Here is a 25,606-nt window from a genome sequence, read left to right on the forward strand (position 1 = left end):
GAGAAATTCTTCATCCCACAAGTGGAAAGGCTGTTGCACTTGAGGATGCAGTGAACACAGGATTAGTAACCCCTGAAGGAGCTGCCACTCTGAAGGGTCTCTTAAGTGTAACAGTCACTACTGCCACAATTACCAAGACTATTAAGAGGTATGTGACTGTCAAGACCACTGGAGTTTTGACTACAGAATCTAGAATCACATTAAAGGAGGCCCGAAGCAAAGGTCTTGTTGATGAAGTCCAAGGCACATACCATGATCCTGAAACTGATAAAACTATGCCTCTAGATGAAGCTATTCAACAAGGTCTTGTAACTTTGTCTTCAGAATGGCCCACCACACTACCTAGTGATGATTCTACTGCCGACTCTCTTAGTGGGTCAATATCACCAACGAGAGAGGCTACAAAACGTCATCTATCTCCTGGGAAATCTCCAAGCCCAGTAAAGGCAGCTAGAACAGACTCAGAAAGAGAGAGCTCTCCTTCATCACCTGATAAAACTGATAGAGACAAGTCAATAAGCTCTCGTAGTTCAGAAGGAACTGAAACCTCACTAGATAAAAGACCAGACACACTTTTCCAGACTTCGTCCTCAAGAGAAGGTTCACCCACAAAGTCAGGGCCAGATTCTCCCTCAAAGTCTTTCAGTTCAAGACAGGGCTCACCTTATTCTGATTCTAGAGAATCTCCAACTAAATCTTTTGGCTCAAGACCTGATTCTCCGATGAAATCCAGTGGTATTGGTCCCGAGTCGCCACTAAAAACTGATGAATCTACGCCAACCTCTCCTGAAAAGGGAAGAACAGGTAAGGTAATTGTGTCTCCGGAGAGAATGCCACCAGGCACAAAGACTTCTCTGAGATCACCAGCTGATTCTGTTGATAGTGCTATGGGAAATGTTGATGACTTAGATATGACATCATCAGGGGCATCACTTACAGGCACAACATCTGTACTAAATGAAAGTTACACTGCTAAGACCAGAACACTTGAATTGCCACCAGATGGATGGTACCTTAAGGAAGCTATTAATGAGAAATTGTATGATCCAGTGATGGGCCTCTTTACCATCCCAGGTACAGACAGATTAGTGAGCTTTGAGGAGTGTGTCAAGATTGGTATAATTGATCCAAGATCAGCAGAGGTAGTTGACCCAAAGAATGGTAGAATTATTGCTCTTACCAGAGCCCTAGATAAGAAAATTCTTGATGCTACAGGAAAATATCCAGACAGTGATTCTACTTCCAATAGGAGGCTTACTATGCAAGAGGCCATTACAAAGAAATTTGTAATTCTCAAAGATCGCACAGACTTGCAGGAATTTGCCTCTGGACGTGTTATTCAGATTACAAGTGTTGAGGGACAACCAGACAAAGTTCAGCTGTCAGAAAGTGATGCTTCAAACATATTCACAGAAATTAAAACCAATGAAGCAGTCGTTGATTCTGCTCCTGTTGAAATCAAACCTGGCATGATCTTTGATCCTACTCAGGGCAGTGTACAGTTGGATGATGGGTCTGTTGTTGATGTTGTGACAGCTGTCAAGGAAGGAAAGATTCAACCAACTGGAGTTAAAGTAAAAGATCCATATTCTGGACGAGATCTCAATATCAGTGAGGCAATGAGGAAGGGTATCATTGATAAGGAGTCTGGTGAATATAAAGATAAGACTGGTCGCAAGCTGTCCCTTACAGATGCTGCAAAGTATGGTATCTTAGGAGTAGCTGCTGTTATAGGTGCACCTGTTATTGCTGGTGTTGCTGCTGCCCAGGCTATTAAGAAGGGAATTAAGAAAGTGAAGAAGATCGACCCTAAAACAGGAACAGAAATTATTATTGAAGAGAGTGTTGAAGTTATTACAGATTCTCAGAGTGAAGAGGAAACTTCAGAAACTGTTGTTGGTAAAAGGAAGGAGTCAACAATTAAGTCCACAACGATCGTAGAGACCGATATTGTTCTTCAAGATCCAGTAACTGGGAGGGAGATGACCCCAGAGGAAGCTTTTGCAGAAGGACTGATTTCTCCAGAAGAATTGGAGGAAATTAAGAGTTCTGCTCAAGAAAGAATTGTTGAGGTACAGGATGAAAAGGTATCAGAAGAGGACATGATAACCGTTCCACATGAAAAAGAATATCAAATTTTAGGCCCTGAGGACACAAATAAAGCTAAAGTAGATGAAATGGCTTTGAAAGCAGGATCACCTGAGAAGACACCTTCACCTGTAAAGGCAGGCTCACCTGAGAAGACACCTTCACCTGTAAAGGCAGGCTCACCTGAGAAGACACCTTCACCTGTAAAGGCAGGATCACCTGAGAAGACACCTTCACCTGTAAAGGCAGGCTCACCAGAGAAGTCACCTTCACCTGTAAAGGCAGGCTCACCTGAGAAGACACCTTCACCTGTAAAGGCAGGCTCACCTGAGAAGACACCTTCACCTGTAAAGGCAGGATCACCTGAGAAGACCCCTTCACCTGTAAAGGCAGGCTCACCTGAGAAGACACCTTCACCTGCAAAGGCAGGATCACCAGAGAAGTCACCTTCACCTGCAAAGGCAGGGTCACCTGTAAAGGAAGAGCCAACTGAGAAGATGCCCTCCCCTGTTAGGGTAGGGTCACCAGAGAAAACACCTTCACCTGTTAGGGCAGAATCACCTTTAATGGCAGGTTCACCAGAGGAGACATCCTCGCTTGCAAGAGCAGGTTCACCAGAGAAGGCACCTACACCTGTAAGAACAGGCTCACCTGAGAAGACTGATTTATCTGATGAGGCAGTCTCACCAGTGAAAGGTAGTTCACCTCAAAGAGGTATTTCTCCTACAAAAGCTTCACCTGTAAGTAGTTTACCTGAAGAGGACGAGTCACCTTTGAGAAGTTCCCCAGAAAAAACTGGATTGCCCGAGATGGAAGAGGAAAGGTTGCAGAAAACCAAAGCGCCTGAAGAACCTATTTTACCAAGTAAAGATACAGCAAGTTCACCTACTAAGAAATTGCCAGAAGACAGCCTGTCTCCAGAAGAAGTGAATGGGAAAGATGAAGATGAAAGTAATCTTGCAGGTTCAAAAGATGTCCCCAGACTTGAACCCTCCAGTCCTGACGATAGAAAAATGTCCCTTGGTGAAAAGACCAGAGAACGAGTTACAACTGAACCCAAATTTAGTGTTGCCATTGGACGAGCCAAGTCTTTGCCAAGCCCTGACCATGAAGGAAAACCTGTCAGACTACAAAAAGTGCGTAGAAAGACAATGAAACCCAAGCAAGCAGCATCAAAGGGTGTTGTAGATGAAAATACTGCTGCAATTCTTGAGGATCCTAACACTTTCTGTGGTCCAGATGGTGAATCCATAACCTTGGAAGAAGCCCTCAGGCTAAAGAAAATTGATGGTGACACAGGAGCTGTTCTTGACATTGCACGAGGAGAGCCGTTGACTATTACAGAGGCTGTAGAAAGAGGAGTTCTTGACAGAACCACTGGTAATGTACTAATTCCTGTTGGACGCAGTGTTACTCTCCCAGAAGTGGTTGCACAGGGTCTCCTCGACAAAGATTCTCAAAAATTCATTCACCCTGAAATTGGCACAAGTCTAACACTTAGTGAGGCAGTTCTCTGTGATATTATTGATCCTGTTTCACAGATTATTGAGCCAAATACACAAAGAATTATTACCTTGGAGGAAGCTATGAAGAGAGGCATTATCGATCCATCCAGTGGTCAAGTAAATGTTCCTAAAGGGCCTGTGTCGATTTTAGAGGCCGTTGATATGGATGATGTATTTGTTACACCAACCGTTGCCAGGGTAGATTGGCTTCCACCTGTAGGAATGACCTTCCCTGTTGCTTTGCAACGAGGCCTTGTTGATGCTGACAATAAAGAAGTAATCAATCCCGTAACAACAGATCGTCAACCACTAAAATCAGCTATTGAAAATGACTTTATTATGGCATTGCCATGCCCTATCCTGCCAGAGAGTGTCCAAGTAACCCAGGCTCTTGACTGTAAGCTGATTGATACAGAGTCATGTACATTCACCATACCAAACACAGGACAGGAGGTCCCAGTTGAAAATGCTGTTGAAAGTGGCTTACTTCAAATCAAACCCATGACAACTGTTCTATCACCAGAAGAGACAATAGTCAGCCAAGAAGTGATAACAGAAACTGTAAGGACATATGAAACTATTATCACTAAAACAGTGAAAGTAGAAACTGGATATATACTTATCAGTCCTACAGAAGTGAAAAATGAAAAGACTGGAGAAATACTGACTGTAGAAGAGGCAAAGAACAGAGGTATTGTTGAAGATCTTGGCACAGAGGAGTATGAGGAAAAACCAACATTCAGAGAGGCAGCAGAACAAGGACTCATTGACTTTGCTAAAGGAACCTTTGAAGATCCCAACACGGGTAATGTTATTCCAATTGATAAAGCCATACAAAAGGGCCTCGTGGAACCCATGGAACCAGTACCATCCACTGAAGTTACCAGTAAAATCAATATTATGCAAGCCTTCTCAACAATCTATCATGAGAAATCTGGGAAGTTTAAAGATCCTCAATCAGGTACTCTGTTGACACTTGAAGAAGCAGTTGACAAGGGAGTAATTGACCCAGAAGCAATGGTCTACGACACAAAGAGTGGTCAGGCATTGTCAACTAAAGAGGCTGTGGATAAAGGTGTAATTGATGTTGAAGCTGGTGACTTCATTGATGCCAAAACAGGATCAAAAGTAAAGGTAAAGGATGCTGTTAAGATGGGTCTACTTGCAGTTATTGGGGCACCAGTCCTTGCAGGAATGGCTGTTAAAGAAGTTATTAAAGTGGCTCATGATAAGATCAAATCATCTACAGAAAAGAAAACTATTGTAACTGAGATCATAGAAGAATATGAACCAGTTAAGACAGCAGAAGATATGCTGAAGAGACCATCCATGCAACCTGAAGATGAAGTTTCTTTACCTGTGGTTGAAGTCGGTCAGAAGATGACGTTAAGAAATGCTATGGAAGGGCGTTACATTGATGTAGATTTGTGTGTGGTTGTATCTCCCTCCACAGGAAAGAGACAACCTTTAAGACGTGCCATAATTCAAGAGTTTGTTACCCTAATTACTGTAATTGAAATTCGCAGTCGAACAGAGATCTGGATTGTTGAGGAAATCACAATAATAACAGAAGTTGTCAAGTCTTTGGATCCCAAGGTCATGGCTGAAAAAGGTCAGTATGACCCAAATAGTGGCAAATTTGTTGATCCAGACACTGGTAAAGATATCTCATTCCAGCAAGCAATAGAAATCTCTGCCTTTAACCCAGAACTTACAGTAGTTAAAGATCCCACAACTGGAAAGGAGATACCACTTCAGGAAGCTCTTGATAAAGGAATTGTAAGTCCAACAACAGGAGAGGTGACAGATCCTCAGACAGGGGAATCCCTTACGTTCTTTGAAGCTGCTCAGAAGGGTCTCATTAAGCCTGATGACAAAAAGGAACTAACAGAAGAAAAACCCACATCTATTGCTTCTTTGGATGATGCCATTGAAAAGGGTCTTTTGAACCTAGACACAGGGATGTTTACCAATCCTGGAACTGGAGAATCAATGACAATTGGAGAAGCATTGAAGGGTGGCCTTCTAGATCCTGCTACCGTCCATATATATGATCCAAGGAATGAAGATGTAACCACCTTGAAGGAAGCAGTTGAGATGAAGCTGATTGACTTAGATTCGGCCAAGTACACAGATCCAGAGACAGGTTGCGAGATGGATCTGACAACAGCTTTATCTAAAGGAATTTTGGTACCTAAAAGAAAGGCAATGTCCTTAGTAGCTGTGGTAAACAAAGGTCTTTATGACAAGAAATCAGGCAAAATTAATGATAACATTACCAAACAAAAACTTGATGTGGACGAGGCTGTAAAGAGGGGAATAGTGAATGCCTTTATCACCCTCTGTAAGGACGTAAAAGCAGACAAATATATTACACTTGATGATGCTCTGCTACTTGATCTAGTAGTGGCTCAAAATGGGAAGTTCAAAAACACCAAGAGCAACTTATTTATGCCACTGGATGAAGCAGTGAAACAAAAATACATTGTGACACACCGAACCTCTGTGCCCCTTACTGATGCTGTTATTGGTGATATGTATGATCCCACAGAGGGCACATTCTACGACGCCTGTGAAGGTGAAGAGTTAACGCTGAATGACTCCATGGCTTGCAGATTAGTGGATACAAGTGTTTGTAGAGTTAAGATCGATGAGGAAACCTACACTATAAAAGATGCACTTGAGAAGTCGATCATGGATGGCAATTCTGGCAAGTTACTTCAGCCATCAGAGATGAGCCTTGATGTAGCAGTGAAAAAAGGTTACTTGATCACTATTGTGGGCACATTCTCACTCCTTCAGCTTATTGAGGATGGACTCTATGACCCAGAAACTGGTCTAATTACAGTAGATGGAGATCGCATCACTATTAAAGATGCTATTGAAAGAGATGTTGTTGATGCTTCTTGTTTAACTATTAAAGACCCACGAACCGGAGAGACCATAAGCTTGGAAGAAGCCATTAAATCAGGCTTGATAGATCCAGTTACTGGTACTTTTAGAGACCCTGTTACTGGTGCAGATGTCGAACTAACAGAAGCATTGTCAAAGGGTGTTTTGGTTGAGGGTAAGACTACCTTCACATTGTATCAGGCTGTTACCAAAGGCCTCTACAACCCAAGCACAGGTCGAGTTACAAGCCCAGTATCTCAGGATCAACTAACTGTTCACAAGGCAATCCGCAGTGGCATCATTGACACCAGCACAACCTTAGCTCGAGATCCCAACACAGAGAAGTTGATGAGTTTCAAACAGGCCTCTGCAAATGAACTTGTTGATACAAGGACTGGAATGATAAACTTTGGAAGAATTAAAAAGATGAACTTCAAGGATGCATTCGAGCAGGACTACCTCATGGAGGCTCAGATGCCAATGGCTCTTAGAGTAGTGATCATGAAAGAACTCTATGATGAAGAGAGTGGCAGGTTCTTAAGTCCATCTACTGGGGAGTGGATAACTCTGTCGGAAGCTTTAGTTGTACAGATGATTGATCCAGATTCAACACATGTGAAAGATACCCTTTCAGGTCGCCTTAAAAAGGTTAATATCAGAGAAGCTATTGAGTATGATCTCATTGATGGTGAGACTGCTTTAGTCAAGAACCACCAGACAGGTACACAGCACACTATATTAGAAGCATACGAACTAGCCCTAATTGTTGACAGTCGTGTTGCTATGTCACTTCAACGTGCCTTGCATCAAGGGTTATTAGATGATGAACAGGGACTCATTACAGATGTAAACACTGGTAAGAAAATAACATTACATGAAGCTATGAGACGCCTTGTAATCAACCCAAGCCTTCCATGTTACTGGGACAGTAATTCTTCAACATGTCTTTCATTAGTGCAAACCTGTAGGGAAGGTATTATTGATCGCCGGCTTGGTAAATTTAATGACCCTAAGTCAGGATGTACTCTCACATTAATGGATGCTCTTGACCATGGAATGATTCTCGATATTGATAAGCCTCAGAGTCTGTATGATGCTGTTACTATGGGTTTCTGTGATCCAAAAACAGGTCGAATGATACAACCAAATACTGGAAGGAAATTGACGTTAGCTGATGCCTGCAAACAAAACATTATTGAGCCATCTGTGTCAATTATTAGAGATGCTAGCAAGCCTCGTTTCATGAAGCTGAACATTGCTGTAGGTGAAGGTCTTATTGATGATATTAAGGGAAGGTATATAATGCCAGAGTCAAGAGAGGAGCTCACACTTGAAGAAGCTGTAGACAAGAAGCTCATAGTTACATCAAAACGACCTCTTACTGTAGAGGAAGCTTTGAGCTATTGCTTGTACACACCAGAAACAGGACGTTTGGTAGAGCCATGTGTAGGAGACAAGCTTGATCTGGCTGAGGCTATTGATCATTCTCTCATTGATGGAAACACAACAGCCCTGAAGAATCCTGTAGATAGCACAATTAAAAGCATACGTGCTGCAGTTGAGGACCTGGATATTGATGTCTCAAAAGGCATGGTTACAGATCCTCAAACAAAGAAAGCCTACCCTCTCAATGTAGCCTTTGACAGAGGCCTTATTGTAACTGTGGGCAAGCCCAAAAGTTTCATGCAGGCTGTTCGTGAGGGCTCCATAGATTTTGAGAAAGGTACATACACAGATCCAGAGTCAGGTATTGAATATACGCTGGAGGAAGCTCTCCGGTTTGAGCTAGTGGATCCAGATTCAGCAGTAATAAAGGACCCAAGAACAGGAAGATACAAGACTCTTAAGAGAGCCATCCAGGAAGGGCTTGTTGACCTGAAAAAGCGTGCAATGTTTGACCCGCAGACTGGTACTCTAAAGACTTTGTGCATAATCTTCGACCAAGGAACAATAGTTTTCCTTAGAGAGCCTTTATCATTTGATGAAGCCATTGACAAGGGCCACTTGAACACAGAGACAGGAATGTTTACTGATCCCAACTCAAAGGAGATTCTAAATCTAAGAGAAACTTGCCGCCTCGGTCTGATTGACCCCAAGACTGTCCTTGTAAAGAATACTCGAAGCAGACAACTTCTCCAGCTGCCTGAAGCCTGTGAAGTCGGTGCTGTTGATGCTGATAAGGGCATGGTTTATAATACAGCTACTAGTCACCTATTAACTGTCGCTGCTGCAATGGATTCTGGACTCGTCATCACTCCACGCCGTGGTTTAGCTCTCTTGGAGGCACTAGACTATGGTCTCTTTGATGACAAGACTGGGCACTTGCTCAACCCACACGAGAAAAAGCATGTATCCCTGCGAGAAGCAATATCTTGTGGATTAGTCGACAGCACAACAACCATGGTAAAGTGTCCCGCTAGTGGCAGCATCCACGGCATTTCTGAGGCTGCACGTACTGGTTTGCTGGACGATGAAGGTGGTGCTGTGATAGACCCTACCTCGGGCACTCGCTACCCACTCCCCGAGGCTCGTCGCCAGGGCTACCTGCTCACCGCACAAGCGCGGGTAAGCTGCACAAATAGCTACGCTTGGGGAATGAATCTGCACTCACCGGCTACCATATCCTAATGCTCTTTTTTTATGTAGCAACCCTAGTACTATCATTGTACTGTATTTATTGCTACTGCTAATATATTGTTGGCTGCACAAGTACTTATTCCAGGCAATAGTGGCTTATAGTACTCATCCTATTGGTACCTGTATGAATGACCGCAGCCTAACGTTAATACAATCTTATATATTATTTTTGCCTGAGGTTATATTTGGTTTTGTTTGGAACTAACCTAAATTTAATATAAGTACTAAGCCTGCTAACTAAAACTGGTAAACGGTGACTAACCAGTATTTTTTACCTTGTTTTTTCCAGGTTTTTATAGCTCTGAATTTTAAATTTTGGCTGAATATGTGGCTTATTTTTTGTAGCGTTAAGGTAGCTTTTAAGGTTCTTATTTTGCTGCACATTTTGTCCTGTATTTTTTTCCTTTTTTCGGTTTTTTGTTTTGTTTTGATGTATTTTATGACTTTTATTTTCTATGGCGCTACAGAGGTTTTCTATGTGCCTGCAGCTAAGTCGTTCTATGAGCAAAAACGACTTTTCGTGCTGACTGTCATGGATCGTGGGCTTTTGTGACTGCCTGCCCTCCGTGGCTTATGTGACCTCCCAACCATGTGACCTACTGTCCCCCCCTGCCCCTATGCCCTTTATCCTTCCCTCCTACACCTTCATTCTACACCTGCACACACCTACACCCTCTTATTCTATAGAGGCTTTACTAACGTTGTCTCTCTCTCTGTCTACAATATTATTTTATTATTTTTGCTATGTATCGTTTGCTGACCTTGTTGCATCCAAAGCATTTAAAGCATTGTATTTGTATCTTTGTGTTCACAAAGCACGTAGCGTGAAGCTGTTGTGTGTTTTTTTAAATTTATGTCGGCGCAGTTGCAATAACCTCATGTTGTCCAGAACTTTGTAATGCATATGTCATCCTGTTGATCTACATGGTAAACAGTGATGACTTATAGTGCTTAGAGTCGTGGACAAGATGAAGACCAGCCACTGCGTCATGATCTGTATTTAACATGCTTGTTGTATGTGTCTTGCAGCAAGCAATGATCGAGAAGTACAAGCAGTGTGATGCCACAATAGTGGATATGATGGACCAAGTAAGTGAGATTGAACGTCGTTTGGCTGAACAAGAGCCAGTCAGCGAGAATGCCAATGGTCTTCGCAACCAGATCAACACTGTTAAGGTAAGGATGGAGATTTTAATCACTGATAAATCATGTTAATGTAATGAAATTGTGAGTGAAAGTGTTTCAAAATTCTTGTGTTAATATCACGTTTTATATTATGCAGGCAATCAAGGACGAGCTGGACGAAATGTTCCGTCCTCTTGGAACCTGCCTGGATGGAGTGCGCCAGGTGGTGAACCAGGGAGGTGATGCCCTGTCCCGCGAGGAACTGGAGTCTCTGGACATGGCTGCAACCAGGCTGAAGCAGCGCTATGACAAGTGTGTTGACCAGGCAGACACCACCCATCGCCGACTTACCACTGCTATGGAAGAGTTCTCCAAGTACGAGAAGGAGATCGCCCTCTTCCTGACATGGCTGAAGCAGGCAACCAAGACTCTGATTGAGAAGGAGCGCCTGTGCTCGGACCTCAATAAGATCAAGAACCATGAGCAGGGATGCCGAGACTTCCTGGGCGACGTCATCGCCCACCAGGCTGACCTCCGCTTCATCACCATGGCCACCCAGAAGTTCTTGGATGAGTCCAGCGTGTACCTGCGCACAGTCAACAACTTCCGCACTTCACTGCCAGAGAGATATCCGGTCATGCAAGCTGACCCCGACTCGGTGGTCCGCGACGCCGCTGATGACGTCACGGCCGAGTTCAAGGATCTGCTTGCAAGAGCCAACAAACTAGTTGATAAGGTAATGCTGCAGAAATTCGTGTAGAATGTGAATGGAGAATATGAATTAGTTAAAGGTATAATATGATATTATGTGATTAAAAATCTGTAGAATAATAGTTTACATGGCTTTTGAAAGTGACAAGTATTGGAACTTATGAATAACCATTTATATTTACTATATTACAGGTTACAAGTGTCGGTAACAAACAGCGCGATTACACTGAATCCATCGAGAAGGCCATGCGCTGGCTGAAGGACACCGAGGTCAAGATTACCAGAATCCTGCAGGAGCCTGTAGGAGCAGAGCCCAAGAGCGTCCAGGATCAGCTGGACAAGACGAAGGCCATCAACAATGACGTGGTGGCGCAGTCTCGCCTCTTCGACAATTGTCGGGGAACTGCCTCGGCGCTGCTGCGAGCCCTAGAGGGTGAGCTCGACGCCCACGAGAAGGACGCCATCGAGAGGCCTCCCGAAGACCTCTACGAGAGATACAATGAGTTGGCCGACCGCCTGGCGCACCGCTGTCAGGAGCTGGACACCGCCCTTGTGCAGTGCCAGGGCGTTCAGGAGGGTCTCGACTCGCTCATGGCCTGGCTCTCCAGCATCGAATTGCAGCTCAAGTAAGTACTAGTTACTCTTTCCCTGTTCTCTTTCGGGCACACTTGTTTTTAGTTCAATATGTATTTCCTTAAGAAATACATGCGACACGAGTCATTAATGTTATAGATAGAATTAACAGTCGTGAGAACCTTCCGTTAACTGATGTAATCAGTTGGTACTTACAAATCTTTAGGGTATTAGATTTCATTTTGTTTTCATACCACAATCTTGATTAGAACTAGATAAGAATCGGATTAATGTAGGATTATATATAGCTTACATGATCGCCAGATCTAACATTACCGTTGATAGCATATATTTCGACATGGGAGTTGAAAAGTCCTCGAGTCAAGTTGAGCAAAGTTATTGTTCTAGTTATCTTTTGCAACAATTGCAAACTGTTCCTTTAATGGCATTATTCTGTTCTTAAAGAAGAGTGCTAGAGGGGGATTTAACAAGATGGTTAGAACGCGAGCGAGAGACTTGTAGAAACCGCTTGGTTAAGCCTTTCATGATGTTGGATGGCGAATAAAGCGGAACAGATTATTACTTTTTTTTTATCAGAGAGGATATTAAATTACTCTAAAGGCGTGAGAAAAATACGAGGAAAGAAATGCCTACTTCCGAGGTGTAACTTTTAACTCTTATTGGTGGTGGATATTATGAGGTAATGGAATTGATGGTAATTATTAATATTGTAGTTAATGATAATGATAAAGATAGGAATTAGAATAATAGTGGAAATTATCATACATTTGTATGTATGCGTTTGTTGATAAAGATGGGGATTAAAACGATTATATTAATGACAATTATTATTTAGTTGTATATATATATATATGTGTGTGTGTGCGTGTGTATGTGTATGTGTATGTGTATGTGTGTGTGTATGTGTGTTTGTGTGTGTGTGTTTGTATTTACATGAATGTGTATGTGTGTGTGTGTGTGTGTGTGTGTGATTGTATATGTGTGTATGTGTGTTTGTTTGTATATATATATATATATATGTGTGTGTGTGTGTGTGTGTTTGTGTGTGTGTGTGTGTTTGTATGTGTGTGTGCGTTCGTATGTGTGTGTGTGCGTGCGAGAGCGAGTGCGTGTATGTGTACGTGTGTGTGTGTGTATGAAAGCGCGCATGCGTTTGTGTGTGTATGTTTGTGCGTTTGTTATGAGTGATCATCAGTAGCCCTCGCTATTCTCTCCGCCATAAACCACCTATAGTGTCTTCCCATCCTCGCTAATGGGATGCTAATTTTAGTCACGTCGTGGCGATGAGTAATGAGTTCTGTTTACGGTCACGTATCCATCTCACGCGACGTCTCTTAACGTGTGGGCGTGCGGGGGGGGGGGGGAGTAAAGAGAGGCAGGACCCCCACTATGGTAGATATTGGAAAGAGAGTAAGCGAGTTAAGGCAATGTCGAGGAGGAGCGAGTGTGTCATCGGTTTTGTCACGTGGCGTGTATTGAGGGCTCATTCATTCATAAACAAATCATGAATGGTATAGTATGGGAATGGCCGACGAGGCGTAAGGAATAGGGAAATAGTAAGGAAAAGATACGCAGCCTATCTGTCGTGTTTCGTGCGTGTATTTGAGTGTGTGTGCGGGTGCGTGTAGGGAAGTGTCATTCATAAGAAATTATTGTTGAGGGGAGTAGCAAAGGAGGGCCAACGAAAAGTAAGGAGTAAGAAACGCCACGGAGTTCAAGTGCCATAGGTGCTGTCACGTGGTGTGTGTGCAGAGGAAGGGGAGTCGTAATCATTCATAAAAATATTTCTTGAATGGGGAACTAGGGGAGGCCGCCGAGAGAGGTATTCAAGGGTAGGGTAAAGGAATGCCCGTAGTTGATGAGATGATGGAAGGTTTTGTATAGACGTGGTCGTTAGGTAGGCAGATGTCGAGATATGGTTGGGATTAGCTGGCCATGGTTGACTGGAAGGGGTAGCAGAGGAAGGGTTAGTGGTTAGTCCCATTGGTGGACTTGGTGCTAATAGTCGCCAGATGGCTAAAAAAATGCGGTGGAACAGGACTCTGTTTCCAAATGTAGGATGTCATTAATCGTTATAAAACTGTTTAGGTGTCACCCCACAATCTGAGTGTTGACAAATGAGCGAATTGGCCAGCTGAAGAGTGAGGTGGGTGTTAACGACATACGAAGTGCACTGCGTTGGAGGCACAGCAATGCGTAAAGAGGTTATTATCCCGGCGCCCCGAGAGAGCAGGGCTCGGGGGCGGCGGGTTGTATCCAAGCGTCACATGTCCGGGTCTGTGGTAACTCCTGCTTGCGGGAAAGACTCACCAGGCAGGTCGTGTTCCGCTCTTTACCACTTGATAAGGCACACACACGCGTGCGCGCGAGAGATCATCGTTCGCGCGGATTTAGGCGCCCGATGGATACATACTGTATAATCATGGGAAATTGCTTTTGCTTGCTGCTCAAGACAATAGCTGAGGGTGATGGAAAGCGACTCACTTGCCTTGTTTGTCGAGGTCAGTTTAATTTACATACACAATGTGCACAGTATTTGGCGAAACTGGTTGAGGCATGACAGGGAGGAGAAGTTCTTAATGTCAAAGTCCACGGCGCTGCCAACGTCATTTCCATTTATGTAAAATAGGAATTTAAATCAGGATACCGCATGAAAGAAGTCTTTATAAAGCAATCCACAGGAAAGCTCTCTCCCTACTCGAGATACACAGAATAAAAGAAAGGTAGCGGCGGTGGCATCGGCGCAGGACAGGTACGCATGCGGGAATGCATGTGACGGCGCCACGTCGTCCTCCACGTGGGCGCCCCGGTGGCACACGCTGTCCACCTCACCGTGTTGTGTTGCATCGCGACGCTTCAGTTGCATCTGATAGGGAACCTTGCACTGGGCGAGATAATGGACAAGAGAATGTGGGGAACAAGAAGCAGTGCTATTAATGCGTTGTCACAATTATTATGCGTTGCAACGTGGACTTTTGAATGTATGTGGGCGTTGTGTGTGCGTAGGTTTGTTGCTGAGGTGCCTGAGCCATAAAGTTACTTTCCACAATTTTCAAATGTTGCTTCCCACATATTTACGTAGTCTATCGGCTGTGTCATGAGGTAAATATACCTAGAATTGGTAAAGTAAACACTGTTAATCCTCCCGGATCAGCACTAGACATCCCATTTATTCGACCAGAGCGAAAAAACGGGAAATCTGATGCTCCGTAGGAATACGAAGGTGTGTGGGAGGTGGCCGCTTAGTACCGAGTGGAGAGAAGTGGCGGCATCTCGCAGTCATGGCACAATCCACTCTGGTCTCTCCATCACCAGCCACTCAGTGTCGCGCGAACCGGCGGGGAGAGTGGACCACGCTGGTCTGACCTTAAGCGCCCGCCGCCTTCACACAGAAACCATGCGCTTATTTTATACGTGATTTTTATATTTTCCTTTGGAACTGTTATGTCTGTGAGTGCGTTGTACATTTATTTTCTATGAAATTTGATGATCTGTAGGTGGTATCGCACGAAAGGAAGAGACTTTGAAACAAATATGGCTTATGTAAATCGGATATGAGAAGTGGAGGAAAAAGACAAGGTTCGTGTGTTTTGTGATTGCAACAGGAGTCTTGTTGTGATTATATTTATGTTTGTTGGTGCTTAGTGGTCGTGGCACTTCGTTATCTCGTGTTAGCAAGGCGAAGGCAACATGCTCCCGGTACATTCCCGTTGTTTATCGTAAACGTGTACCGGATCTCAAACCTATAAAAGTGGATGCGACGGAGCGATAGGCCGGCCCGGTTAGCGATGAATGAGGCAGTAGCTTAAACGCGACGACAATGGATAATGGACATGTGAGAGGGAGATGAGAGGAAAGCGACTCGGGCAGAACTCGAGGACCACCTCCACTGTTTCATCTTCACAACCACAATGAAGGGCGAGCTCGGCCCTGACAAAAACAGTCACGGAATGTCTTTGCTCGCGAGGATGTAGTGTTTGTGCAGTCTCTCGCGGCTGATTGACTACTTCGGAGGCGAGGCGGTGCCAAATTGCAGCACGTAGGCGTCCGGCTTCGGAACCGCCCACGCTGTCCTGGCACCCTGACGCAGGTGTTGCAAGTGGCATCACGCCTTGGCACCTGAGTCGCGCATGAGTGCAACAAACAACACGTCGGAACTTGAATCGGTGTAGCTCATACTCGATTTAATGACAGAAAAAAAATATGCCTCTATGAACAGTCGTTAGGAAGCACCCGCTCCGAAGAGTGTAAATTAGGAAAGACAGGAAGTAGGGGCAGAGAGAAGGAATGAGAGGTGTACTTCCCCCTCAAGAACACCTTCCCGAAAATACCTCCAGTAGGGGCGCGCCAGGTCAAGCGAGGTCCCCCTTCCTACCACGTGCTTATACCCGTGCCAGCCCTCCCTCGCCCACCGCATGTGTTCACTGATCCATCCCGTGGCCTTATGCTGAAAGAAGTCGTTCTACAACTCGTTTGATAATTAGTAGTTATGTTAATTACATCGCAAGCATGTATCTATTCGATGAAAGTACCTTGACGACTTTTGATATCTAATTCGTGCGTGTAAATCTGTGTAAAGCATCAACACCCAACTATGAAATCCAAGTGTTATTGCTGAGTCTGTCCAGTGTTGTGGCGGGCAACAGTGTGTATTCGCGGGCCAGCGAAAGGAAAAGCAGTGATAATCTGTGAGCTTAAGCATAGTATGTGCGAGGACACACTTCAGACACTGCACCTGCCTGGCCCCACTCTGGGAAGGGAGGGAGACTGGGGAAGAGAATGTGCTTCGTGCAAATACATTAGGGATATAAGACACTTTTAATGAAGCCTAGATACACTGGCACTGCCACCTTTACCTGCGGGTCTGATAACATATCGTGTGACAAGTAGAAAGTGATACAGCCCCAACGATAAGCGTGGCATGGATGGAATTTTGACAGGTAGGGATTGTCTGTGTGTGTTTGTGTGTGTCTGTAGATGATTCAAACTGATAATCTTTTCTGGGTAAAGACCCGTTTGACTTTGTATTTAAGATACGGTGAACGATTTGCAATGTTTCAAACGGATTCAGACAATCGCTTTCGCAAAATAAATACAGCCAGCGAAGCATACAAAGGTTGCGATTGTATAGTTCCGACATTGACTGGTGTTTAATACCGGGAAATTTAGGCCAATGAATGTGAACCGGAGCGAGAAAACAATGGTTTTGTGGCCGTGAATAGCCGGCGATCATGAGGCCGAGATAAAAGCAGAATGAATTAAGATTGATTGAGCGACGCCATCAAATCGCGATAGCCCTCGACAGCCTGAAAGATCAAGGGATTGTGATCGGCAGGTGATTATGAGCTGTTTTGAGAGTGGCTCTTGTGAGGGCGGGAGAGGTAGTTTTGTTGAGGCGTCTGTAGCCGGCGTGCTCGGTGACTCGCGCTTTTTTCTCTTTCACGTGACGGTAATGATGGATATTTCCAAGGGTGGGTATCATTAGTTTTTTTTTCCTTTTTTTTTATTTTTTTATTATTATTTTTTTTTTTGCGCGTATTGTCGGTGTCACATTCAAGGGATGTCGGGATGATGCTTACTATTGTTGGCAGTTGTGGATGGTTGGCATTGTGCCTTTTTCATGTTTTGGGTACGATTTGTGCAGTGCTATTAGCATGCCCGTTTGACCTTCGGAAGAAGAAATAGCAATAGAAGAAAGGCATATCCTTCACACATTTACGTGATTGTCTGTATCCTTCTGTACCCAGCCTGGCCTTGTTGGTGGGCGTGGGGCGTCCTGGCACCCACGTTATTCTATCCCCACGGAGGCCTTCGCTTTCTGACAACAATAATAACAACAGTAACAGCAACTGATTATCATATGAAGCCACGCCCTCTTGGGGAGATTGTAACTTTTGTGTAGGATGTTAGGATGTTCAGGCGAGTAGGCGGATAGGATTACAGTTTATGTATTGTTAGCGTTTGCTGCATGTTTCAGGAGGGTGTAATTTTTGTTGTTAATGTTTTTTTTATTTTATCTTTCAACAGGAACGCCAGCAAGCCAGCGTCTCTGAACCGCGATCGCCTGGACGAACAGGTGCGAGAACACCGCCAGCTCCACGCCGACATCATGTCTCACCAGGTAAAGTGCCACTCTCGGATTGTACTTAAACACACAAAAATAGGCGCGCGCACGCACATGCACACGCACACGCACACGCACACGCACACGCACACGCACATGCACATGCACACGCACACACACATGCACACGCACATACACATGTACACGCACATACACATGTACACGCACATACACATGTACACGCACATACACATGTACACGCACACACACATGCACACGCACACACACATGCACACGCACACACACATGCACACGCACATACACATGTACACGCACATACACATGTACACGCACATACACATGCACACGCACATACACATGCACACGCACACACACATGCACACGCACACACACATGCACACACACACACACACACACACACACACACACACACACACACACACACACACACACACACACACACACACACACACACACTATTCTTCATATTCACCATGCAATACACATCTGCCTTGGCAATACTGTAACAAAGACCAGTCCTTCGATATGACCATACTTGGCCCTCTGTCGGCCAGTATTTGCATTGCATTATGTCTTGGGTCTGCGTTAAGGGTGACCGCCGCGAGGATATAATAGAGGATTAAAGTCGTGAAAAGGCGATTATTATGGTGCATCGCCAGATTCGAAAGGATGATCCCACGGAGAAAAGAATGGGCGCACAGGAAGCTCAAATACGGCGGGTTTTTATTCGTCGTCTGAGCTGCTGTCATGGATAATAAACAGGAAAGTGCGATTCGTCATGTGGACTCAACTATCTGTCGATATACGCACGCAAACCGACAGCTGTATGTGTAAACGCAATCATACGCACACAGGCCATCAACATGGATGTACGGACACGGAAATACGCCTGCAAACACAAATAAGCAAACGGTTTTTATATTGACGAGGTCAATGCAGGTTTTTGCATATTATAAAGATAGAGATTATCAATCGTATGTTCTCCCCCCCCCTGTCATGGACATGCATATATGTAAGTGTAGAAGGCATTGATGTTTTTCACTATCCGTGTGTTTGTTTATGTATGCATACATGTATAACGACTCCCGGCGCTCATCTACAGCTGCGTCTTGGACACGTGATCTGTTGAGAGCGAATCCTTCCGATGATTTCCGAGGAGTCTTGTGATTGATCCACTTTCCTTTTGTGTGTGACATGACAAGGCCGCGTATGTGTGTTTGTTCGTTCGTCGAGGGGGACGTTCCATCTCGCCCGTCACGACCTCATTTGCATACCGGAAGTAGAGGTATGCGGGGTGGGCGGGAAAGGTCAGAGGTCGACGGCGGCGGCGGTAGTGTCTGCTTCCGTGCCCTTGGACGGCCGGGGATATGCTGCAGTTGGGTGCCCATAGATAGTGGGGCTTTAGGGAATGTCTCTCTTTCATTACCCTTTTCTCGGTATAGGAATGTTTTTTCCCCCATTTCATTGGTCCCAGTAACTTCGCGGGTACCGGAACCCACTTAAACGTATCCAATCATGTGGACTTGTTGTATCGCCCACTTTCCCTCATATGCACCGCCCTGCCGGCTATCGTGTCTTCTTACCTGTGCCCCGTGACCTCGAATGTTCCCAACGCCTTTGCATCTGCCTGTGTCCTCCGGTACCAAGATCTGGTACACTTGCTCTCTCTCTCTCTCTCTCTCTCTCTCTCTCTCTCTCTCTCTCTCTCTCTCTCTCTCTCTCTCTCTCTCTCTCTCTCTCTCTCTCTCTCTCTCTCTCTCTCTCTCTCTCTCTCTCTCTCTCTCGCTCTCTCCTCTCTCTCTCTCTCTCTCTCTCTCTCTCTCTCTCTCTCTCTCTCTCTCTCTCTCTCTCTCTCTCTCTCTCTCTCTCTCTCTCTCTCTCTCTTTTGGTATTCTGCGTTCGGATTCTGTGGCATCTAATGGAGTTTAATGAGTCTGCGTTTGTTATTTATGACCGTGGCATTTTCGACAACTTGTTTGGATCATCAATTTTGCGACCTTCGTAAGATGGATTGTACTTGTTGGAAAACTATTTCAGATATGATAATATTCCACTGAATCTGCTTTATTGAGACACTGTGTGTGTGTGTGTGTGTGTGTGTGTGTTTGTAAATAAGATTGAATCGTGTAAACGGCATTGGGATGTAAATTGACTTGCGACTTCAGATCATTTGTTTTGCAATTAGGGTTTTGAAATCCTTGATGTATGGGACCACCGCAAGCTAGATAAATGGCAGGTGTTTTTAAATATTTATATATTAATTTACTTTCGGACTGATTAAAAGAGAGAGAGAGTGAGTGAGAGAGAGAAAGAGAAAGAGAGAGAGAGAGAGAGAGAGAGAGAGAGAGAGAGAGAGAGAGAGAGAGAGAGAGAGAGAGAGAGAGAATTATAATCAGATAGACTTTGCCAATTAGGAAGCGCTGCCCCCCTCCCACCCCTCCCTATTCTCCCACATCCACCCTCTCACCCCCTCTCCCACACCCATCTCCCCTCTCCCCTCTCCCCTACCCATCTCCCCTCTCCCCTCTCCCCTACCCATCTGCCCTCTCCCCTACCCATCTGCCCTCTCCCCTACCCATCTCCCCTCTCCCCTACCCATCTCCCCTGTCCCCTACCCATCTCCCCTCTCCCCTACCCATCTGCCCTCTCCCCTACCCATCTGCCCTCTCCCCTCTCCCCTACCCCTCTCCCCTCTCCCCTACCCCTCTCCCCTCCCCTCTCCCCACCTTCTCCCTACCCATCTCCTTGGTGATCTAACCCCTCACCCCCTTCCCTCTCCCCCTCGCCATCTCCCCTCTCCCCTTACTCTTCCTCTCCCCTTTCCTCTCCCCCCTCCCCCTCCCCCTCCCAGCCCTCCTCCCTCTCCCCTCCCCTCTCCCTCACCCTTTCCCCCCTCTCCCCTCCCTCTCTCCCCTACCTCTCTCCCTCCTCTCCAGCACTTCCAGCCCTCTCTCTCTCTCCTTCTCCTTCTCCTTCTCCTTCTCCTTCTCCTTCTCCTCCCTGCCCTCTCTGTTTCTTCATTTCATGTGCTCTGTGTGCGTGTGCGTTCTTGTTCCTGTCACTGGGAGGGTCAGTGTTCATGCTGTCGAACCGCGTGTCTTGTCTTGTCTTTTCTTTTCTTTTCGCGGAGTCTTGTTCCATTTTCGTTTTTGTTTATTTAACTCTTTGCTTGTAAAATTGGGTTAGCTGTCCATCTCTGTGGTCTTCGTTGCCTGTTTCTTTTCATCTTGATGTTTTGTTTTGGTTATGTTGTTTCTCTTTCGTTTTACTCCTGTTTACCTTTTTCCTTTATTCTTGACACATCAGAAATGTTTTTTGGTTACGTAGGCCGATGTTAACAGTGAGAGAGAGAGAGAAAGAGAGATAGAGAGGAAGATGAGAGAGAGAGAGAGAGAGAGAGAGAGAGACCCAGACCCAGACCCGCAAGAGAAATCGTAGCGGCTTGTAATTTCGCCAGTGATCCCCATGTCGTGTCCATTAAGGCGGGTTGTACCCTCTAAACTCCCGATTGGGGGAAATGGCCTTTCGCTTCAAATTTTCAAATAGTTAGCGCGGGCCCCCGCGAAACAAAAACGAGCGCAAGCGTCCTGAACTTATTCATACCCTTATGATTCGTAAAAATAAATAAAGAGGAGAAAACAGAACATCTAGATTACGCGGGTGAGCGCGTCGAGGCGAGAAGGGCGTGCCTCCAGTAGTGCCAATCACGGTAATGGCACCTGCCCGAAGATGCCGATCACGGTAATTGCAGCCGCCATAACTCAGCGTGTATTATAGCACCTGAGGGTGGTGGTCAACACCTGTCCGGTGAACGCGGTTATGCGCACTCGCACACGGCTGTAAGTCCATCCACCGACACATGTAAATTTCCACACTCGGACACCGACCCCCCCACCCTCCCTCCTCCACATCACCAACCCGGCACCACCCCACCTTACAACCTGCCCAGGCCGGATTCAAAACGCACTTACCATGATAAATACGCTGGTAACTACAATTTTGAATGTAAAAAGAACCCGCATCGGTATTCATGAACAACTTACCATATAGAAACAATGCCAAATTTACCAGTGGTTGGAGCACTGGTATGTCCCCAGGCAACTTCAGCGATGACGCTCTCATCTCGCTTTATCTCAGCAAAAATCAACATTAAGGCGACACTCTCTCTCTCTCCCTCTCCCAGCCCTCTCTCTCTCTCTCCTTCTCCTTCTCCTTCTCCTTCTCCTTCTCCTTCTCCTCCCTGCCCTCTCTGTTTCTTCATTTCATGTGCTCTGTGTGCGTGTGCATTCTTGTTCCTGTCACTGGGAGGGTCAGTGTTCATGCTGTCAAACCGCGTGTCTTGTCTTGTCTTTTCTTTTCTTTTCGCGGAGTCTTGTTCCATTTTCGTTTTTGTTTATTTAACTCTTTGCTTGTAAAATTGGGTTAGCTGTCCATCTCTGTGGACTTCGTTGCCTGTTTCTTTTCATCTTGGTGTTTTGTTTTGGTTATGTTGTTTCTCTTTCGTTTTACTCCTGTTTACCTTTTTCATTTATTCTTGACACATGCGAGGAAATCTTTTTGGGTTACGTGATTGCCGATGTTACAGAGAGAGAGAGAGAGAGAGAGAGAGAGAGAGAGAGAGAGAGAGAGAGAGAGAGAGAGAGACCCAGACCCGCAAGAGAAATCGTAGCGGCTTGTAATTTCGCCAGTGATCCCCATGGTCGTGGTCATTAAGGGCTGTTGTAGCCCTCTAAAACTCCCGATGAATTTCCTTCGCTTTCAAATTTTCAATATTTTATGGCGCGGCCCCCGGCGAAGACAAAAGACGATCGCAAAGCGTCCTGGAAATTATTTCATACCCTTATTATTTTGCGTAAAATAAGATAAAGAGGGAGGAAAACGAGGACTCTTGTATAACGCGGTGAGCGCTCGAGGCAGAAGGCGGCCACCAGTAGTTCCAATCACGACATGCACCTGCCCGAAGATGCCGATCACGGTAATTGCAGCCGCCATAACTCAGCGTGTATTATAGCACCTGAGGGTGGTGGTCAACACCTGTCCGGTGAACGCGGTTATGCGCACTCGCACACGGCTGTAAGTCCATCCACCGACACATGTAAACTTATCCTCACGTGCGGACAGCGACCCCCCACCCCCTCCTCCACCTGCACCACCCTGCCCCACCCCAAGATTACACCTTCCCAGGGGCCGGATTCACTAACGCACTTACCATGATAAATACGCTGGTAACTACAATTTTGATGGTAAAAAGACCGCATCGGTATTCATGAACAACTTACCATGATAGAATACAATGCTAAATTTACCAGTGGTTGGAGCACTGGTATATCCACAGCAACAACAGCGCTGAACTCTCTCATCTCGCATACCACAGCAAAAAAAACCACATTATAAGGCGACACATTAGTTTGCATTACACTTATTATGATCAAGTGATGGCAACTGTTCATTTTCATATAATATGACAAAAATCAATAAGATTCACAGGAAAAGCGAGAATGTTCATTTGATGCATCTTCGTCCCGGTTTTTTTTCATAGCCTACAATAACTGAAAAATAATACACGGAATTAATGTTCCATATCGTTTTTGACAAATTCAAACATTTTGTTTTAATATATTCAGCTGAAAGAAGGGAAAAGGGGGGAAAAAAAAAAGAAAAAAACAGTAAACAAATAAATATATAAATTTGGGCGTTTTTGTGTTTGCATAATTTAGATACAATTATTCATAATTTAGGTTTGATTGGCATTTCTTTTTGACACATGGGAGGAAATCTTTTGGGTTACGTGATTGCCGATGAGGTGACAGAAGAAGGAGAGAGCGAGGAGAGAGAGAGAGAGAGATAGAGAGAGAAGAGAGAGAGAGAGAGAGAAGAAGAGAGAGAGGAAGAGAGAGAGAGAGAGAGAGAGAGAGACCCAGACCCAGACCCGCAAGAGAAATCGTAGGCGGCTTGATAATTCGCAAATAACACCATCCATTGCGTGGAGCCATTGTCTCTTCTTTCGACTGCAATCTAAAAAAGAAAAAAAAAAAAAGTATGTTTTCAAAACCATTACGTTATATGATCGGCCCGGCGAAAGGACAAAAGTTCTGCAATAGAATATGCTTTTAGGAAATTTGCGTAAAATTTATATAGAAATAATTTAAACACAGAAGAAAGAAAAAATCTTATCATTAGCTACGCGGGTGAGCGCGTCGAACAAAAAAGTCTCGCTGTTTGATCAGGTTTTGTTTACATGTTACGGGATTGGTCACGGTTAAGGAGCCTAAAAAAAATATGTATTAATTAGGCGCTCGCTCTTTGATTGGTGGAATCGATTTACCAGAGTTACCATCAAATTACGGTGATAAAGTCTATTTACCCTTACCAGGCGACTTATCATCGCTTGATGAATCCCACTTTGCCATGACTGGTAAACGCTCTGGTAGTTGACAGCTGGTAAATGCCTTACCATCGTATGTTAGTGAATCCAGCCCCAGGATTGTACCTTACTTGCGCCAAGACACGCTGACGAGACCGCATTTGCGAACATTTATAAAGCTTGTGCGTGTTCTTATTTAAATCATATTCAAACCCAGGCATACAATCAGCTGGCATCATACACACACACATGCACAAACAAACAATTTTATTAAGGGAAAAACTATTTAACATGCATGTAGACTAGTTTTTCTTTGAAAAACTTGTATAACCTCTGAATATATTGAATAATGTATATGCATTTTACAACCTTTGATAACCTCTGAATACGCTTTCAAGCTATGCCTAACCCTCGCGTCCCCCCCCTCTCCTCCCGCAGGCGTCGGTGGTGCAGATCAACGACTCCGCGGAGGCGCTGCTCTCCTCCGCCTCCAACGCCCGCGTGGCCAAGAAGATCGAGACCAAGCTGAGGGAACTCAACACCAAGTGAGTACAGTTTTTCTTTCCATTTTTTATAAGAAAGTGAGAGCGAGTGGAAGGGAAAAAAGAGAAGTTCCAGAAGGCGTACAGGTGTCGGCAACAGGTGTTTCTCTTTTATTTATATTTTTATTTTTTTTTCGTCATGAGCAGCTGGTCGTGTGGAAGGTATGGTGATCATGGCTATTTTTAGAAGCCTTTGCGAACACGTATGAAGAGGACACGTCGGCCAGGATAGACGGAGCTCCGCGCAGCCGCTGCTGTCGACGGGGTGACAGGGGCGCGAGTGAGGAATATTGAGCACCGCCCGTGTTGCACTCGGGAGGGGTGGGGTGGGGGGGGGGAATGTTGCCCTAGTAGATCCAGGCTAGGGGCTAGGATGGTGCATGCAGTTGCGTGGATCAGAGGGTGTCTAGTTCAGACATCTGTCAAATGCTGGATCGTTAGCATATATATCGGTTTTAATTGGATCGAGATTGCAGAACTAGATACGAGGCGTAGGTGATGTATTAGGTCTTGCGTGTGACGACGGCGGGGACCTGGTGCCGGCCGCGGTGTCAAGGTAAAGTTGCAGACCGACGCTCGCCTCCGAGATTGTGTTATCGGAGCCGTGTCCGCTTTCTCCTCATACGGTCTAGGGTTTTCCACGGGGTATTATCCTGTAAGTGAGCCTGGGTTGAATTCATAGGGAGTAGAGGTAGAGTGTGGCTTGTTTATTTTTTTCTTCTTTTTTGATATTGTGCGGAGCCATTACCCGTCAACATCTCTCCCATAATATCGACGTGTTGATGAGGTGGGAAGACGCGTTATAGCTGTTTTTACAAGGGCAGCTTCTACCTTGTTAGGCGTATGAATGAGCTGTTCCGGTTGACAGGCGTGATAGGGGCAGGGTGGGGGCAAGAGTTCAGGGTGAGGGGGCGAGGGGACGAAACAGCTGGCCCGAGCATCAGTTCGTGAAATAATACGGGGTGTCGTTCGCACTAAAGGGCGGCGATGGGCGGTGTTGGTGAGGGGACAAGGCGTGGGCGCGAGTGGCTGGTGGGTGTGA

General features: G+C 45.2%; 1 protein-coding gene across 50 annotated transcripts in view; it reads left to right on the plus strand.

Moving 5' to 3' along the window:
• The window catches only part of shot (dystonin-like protein short stop), a 422,952-nt gene that overhangs the window by 351,565 nt on the left and 45,781 nt on the right, over nucleotides 1-25,606 (plus strand). For all 50 annotated transcript variants that reach the window (XM_086547666.1, XM_086547670.1, XM_086547661.1 and 47 more), the window contains 6 exons: nucleotides 1-9,050; nucleotides 10,152-10,298; nucleotides 10,405-10,983; nucleotides 11,151-11,584; nucleotides 17,580-17,673; nucleotides 24,461-24,567. The exon at nucleotides 1-9,050 is cut by the window's left edge and continues 1,616 nt beyond it. In XM_086547666.1, the coding sequence (XP_086403792.1) occupies nucleotides 1-9,050; nucleotides 10,152-10,298; nucleotides 10,405-10,983; nucleotides 11,151-11,584; nucleotides 17,580-17,673; nucleotides 24,461-24,567 (10,411 nt within the window). The remainder of the gene's footprint in view (nucleotides 9,051-10,151; nucleotides 10,299-10,404; nucleotides 10,984-11,150; nucleotides 11,585-17,579; nucleotides 17,674-24,460; nucleotides 24,568-25,606) is intronic.

The sequence above is a fragment of the Penaeus japonicus genome, unplaced genomic scaffold (assembly GCF_977035675.1).
Source record: "Penaeus japonicus unplaced genomic scaffold, GWHDUDI00000001_assembly GWHDUDI00000019, whole genome shotgun sequence".
NCBI lineage: Eukaryota > Metazoa > Arthropoda > Malacostraca > Decapoda > Penaeidae > Penaeus > Penaeus japonicus.